Source organism: Pteropus vampyrus, unplaced genomic scaffold (genome assembly GCF_000151845.1).
Source record: "Pteropus vampyrus isolate Shadow unplaced genomic scaffold, Pvam_2.0 Scaffold223, whole genome shotgun sequence".
NCBI classification, from domain to species: Eukaryota; Metazoa; Chordata; class Mammalia; order Chiroptera; family Pteropodidae; genus Pteropus; species Pteropus vampyrus.
Genome location: NW_011889004.1, coordinates 1,507,399 through 1,509,695, shown reverse-complemented (window position 1 = coordinate 1,509,695; position 2,297 = coordinate 1,507,399). Strand labels below are relative to the sequence as shown.

The 2,297-nt window shown below is 54.3% G+C and overlaps 1 protein-coding gene across 1 annotated transcript in view; it reads left to right on the top strand.

The window, feature by feature from the left end:
• Positions 1 to 2,297, top strand: part of EMID1 (EMI domain containing 1) — a 36,539-nt gene that overhangs the window by 9,757 nt on the left and 24,485 nt on the right. The window contains exons 5-8 of the mRNA XM_011373395.2: positions 88 to 149; positions 1,680 to 1,800; positions 2,058 to 2,108; positions 2,183 to 2,272. Of these exons, the coding sequence (XP_011371697.1) occupies positions 88 to 149; positions 1,680 to 1,800; positions 2,058 to 2,108; positions 2,183 to 2,272 (324 nt within the window). The remainder of the gene's footprint in view (positions 1 to 87; positions 150 to 1,679; positions 1,801 to 2,057; positions 2,109 to 2,182; positions 2,273 to 2,297) is intronic.

The window sequence follows — 2,297 nt, the reverse complement described above, 5'->3', positions numbered from 1 at the left end:
CTCCCTCCATCCCACCCACAGGGGCTGAGGGGCTCCAAGGGGAACCTGGGACTCCTAGCCCCAAAGCCAGCCTCCTCCTTCCCACAGGTTGTCTTAACTGCAGCAAAGTGTCCGAGCTGACGGAGCGGCTGCAGGTGCTGGAGGCCAAGGTGGGTAAGCAGCTGCCTCCCTGCCCCCAGCCTCCCTACCTACCCCCCGCACCACACGCAGCCCACTCAGCATTCCCACAACACCCATGGGCAGGCAGCTTCCCTGCCAGGCACTCACCGTCCTCCTGTCGGTTCTCCCCCAGCTCTTTTGGCCTGCCCACCCCAGGAAGCCTGCGCACAGTCAGACAGCCGGGCCTGCTCTTCCTCTAGGAGGCCCATGAAGCACCCTCATTGTACGCCATCCCCATCCCAGCCATATATTCGTAGAACCACCTCCCCCTCCAGAGCTTGTGGCTGGGTCCCCTCCTTGCCCTGTCACCTTAATCCTTTATCCTCCCCTCTCTCATAATGCTGTCTCCCCAGTTTCAAAAGCAAAACATCTATTGTATATCTCGAATTATTCCCACGATAAAAAGTTTTTGACCATTAAAAACCAAGACATTCTAAATTCAAAAACACAAAAACTCAAAACAATGAAAAAACTACCAGAAAACCATTCAGAGAAGTCACCTATGCCCCTAGAGAGAGCGATGGTCAACATTTACATATCTTTCAGATTTTCTAAACACATGTAGAAGCATATACGCTTTATATATGTATTCTTTCCTCCGTTATTCCCTCCCCTGGGAATTTATCTTAAGGAGATCTGGAGGGGGCACAGGCAATGGGGTGACTGCTATTTACCAAGTGTTAACTATTAATAGGGAAATTTGCAAACCAGACAACAGAAGGAGCGGTTGCATAATTCGGGAGCATGGAGCAGTGAAATACTAGACAGCCGTGAACAACACCTCCATTTTCTATTATGAAAAAATGCCCCTGCTGTATCAACTGGCAAAACCAAGCTTCTGAACAGCTGTGCTAGGACTCCAGTTATGAGGCATGGGAACCCCACATTGCTGCCCAAGCTCCCTCCGAGAAGAAGCCAGTGTGAGGGCAGCTCAGTTCCAGGGGTGTGGTTCTTGGGTCTGCCCAAGAGTTTCAGCTTTTCTCTGGACAGGCCCATATGATCTCCCACCCCTAGTTGGTAGGCATGCTGGCTTCTCTTTAATCCCCAGTCAGCAGCTCAGGGGGTACCACCAGCCTTTCAGAGTCTCCCCTACGCTATGTCCAAAAGCGTTTTCATATACCTCAAATGTTTTTGTATACACCTCAGGGTATTTCATATGAGACTCTCCCAAACTCCCCTCCAAATTTAGTGAAAATCCTTCCAGCCATGGGGCTTTAATAGTCCGAGAGAACTTTCACATTATTTATGTAGGTAAGCATAGGAAAAAACCACATGGCCCAGCAAACACAGTGACAGTTACAGAACTCAACTTGGGTGGCAGTGATGGTATGTAATGACTTTTCCATAATAAATATGATGAATTGTGCAGTTGGAAACCCACAGTCACTTCTGATGAGGTTCTGGGCCAAGCCAGGCTTTGCAGGCTCCTTGGGGCTCCTGCTCGCCACCCCAGGGCCCCTCAGTTGGCCTGTCCCTGGTGAGACCCTAGGTCCCATCCTATCCTTTCTCTTCCGGCACAGGTGGCAGTGCTGACAGTCACCGAGAGAGCAGTGCCCCCGACACCAGCTTCCCCCGAGGACCCCGCCCCCCGATGGGGCTCCCCAGCTGCTCAGGGTAGCAACGAGGATGGAGACCTTCAAGGTGAATGGGTTGGCGGGGAGCACACTCCCTTGTGGTAATGAGCAGGGGAGAGAGATGCCCGCCTGCCTTGCTGCGGACTCCCAGCTTGGTCCCCTGTAGGCCTGAGTCTCCCTAGCTCTCCAGGGGCCCCTGAGCGCTGGAGTCCTGGGAAGCCCAGCAGCCCCAATAGATGCTGCCCCTGCCCCACTGGTGGAGCTGGGGGCAGGGACTCTGGATGACACAGAGCCCTGCTTCCCCCTTCCCCTCACCCACTCCAGGGCTACCGGGAGCCAGAGAAAACACGAGGGCTCCACTGCTCCCTCGAGATGGTAGGTGCTGGCTAGGGGGCTGGGGCCAGGGTCGGGCAGGAACAAAGCCAAAGCTGATGAGATTTCTCCCCCAGATCGAGTTGGTACCCAGGGTCTTCCTGGGTCCATTGGCCCCAAGGGAGACATTGGCAGCCGGGGCCCAATGGGGATGAGAGGCCCACCAGGTGAGTGCCCACAGCACTGCCCCCC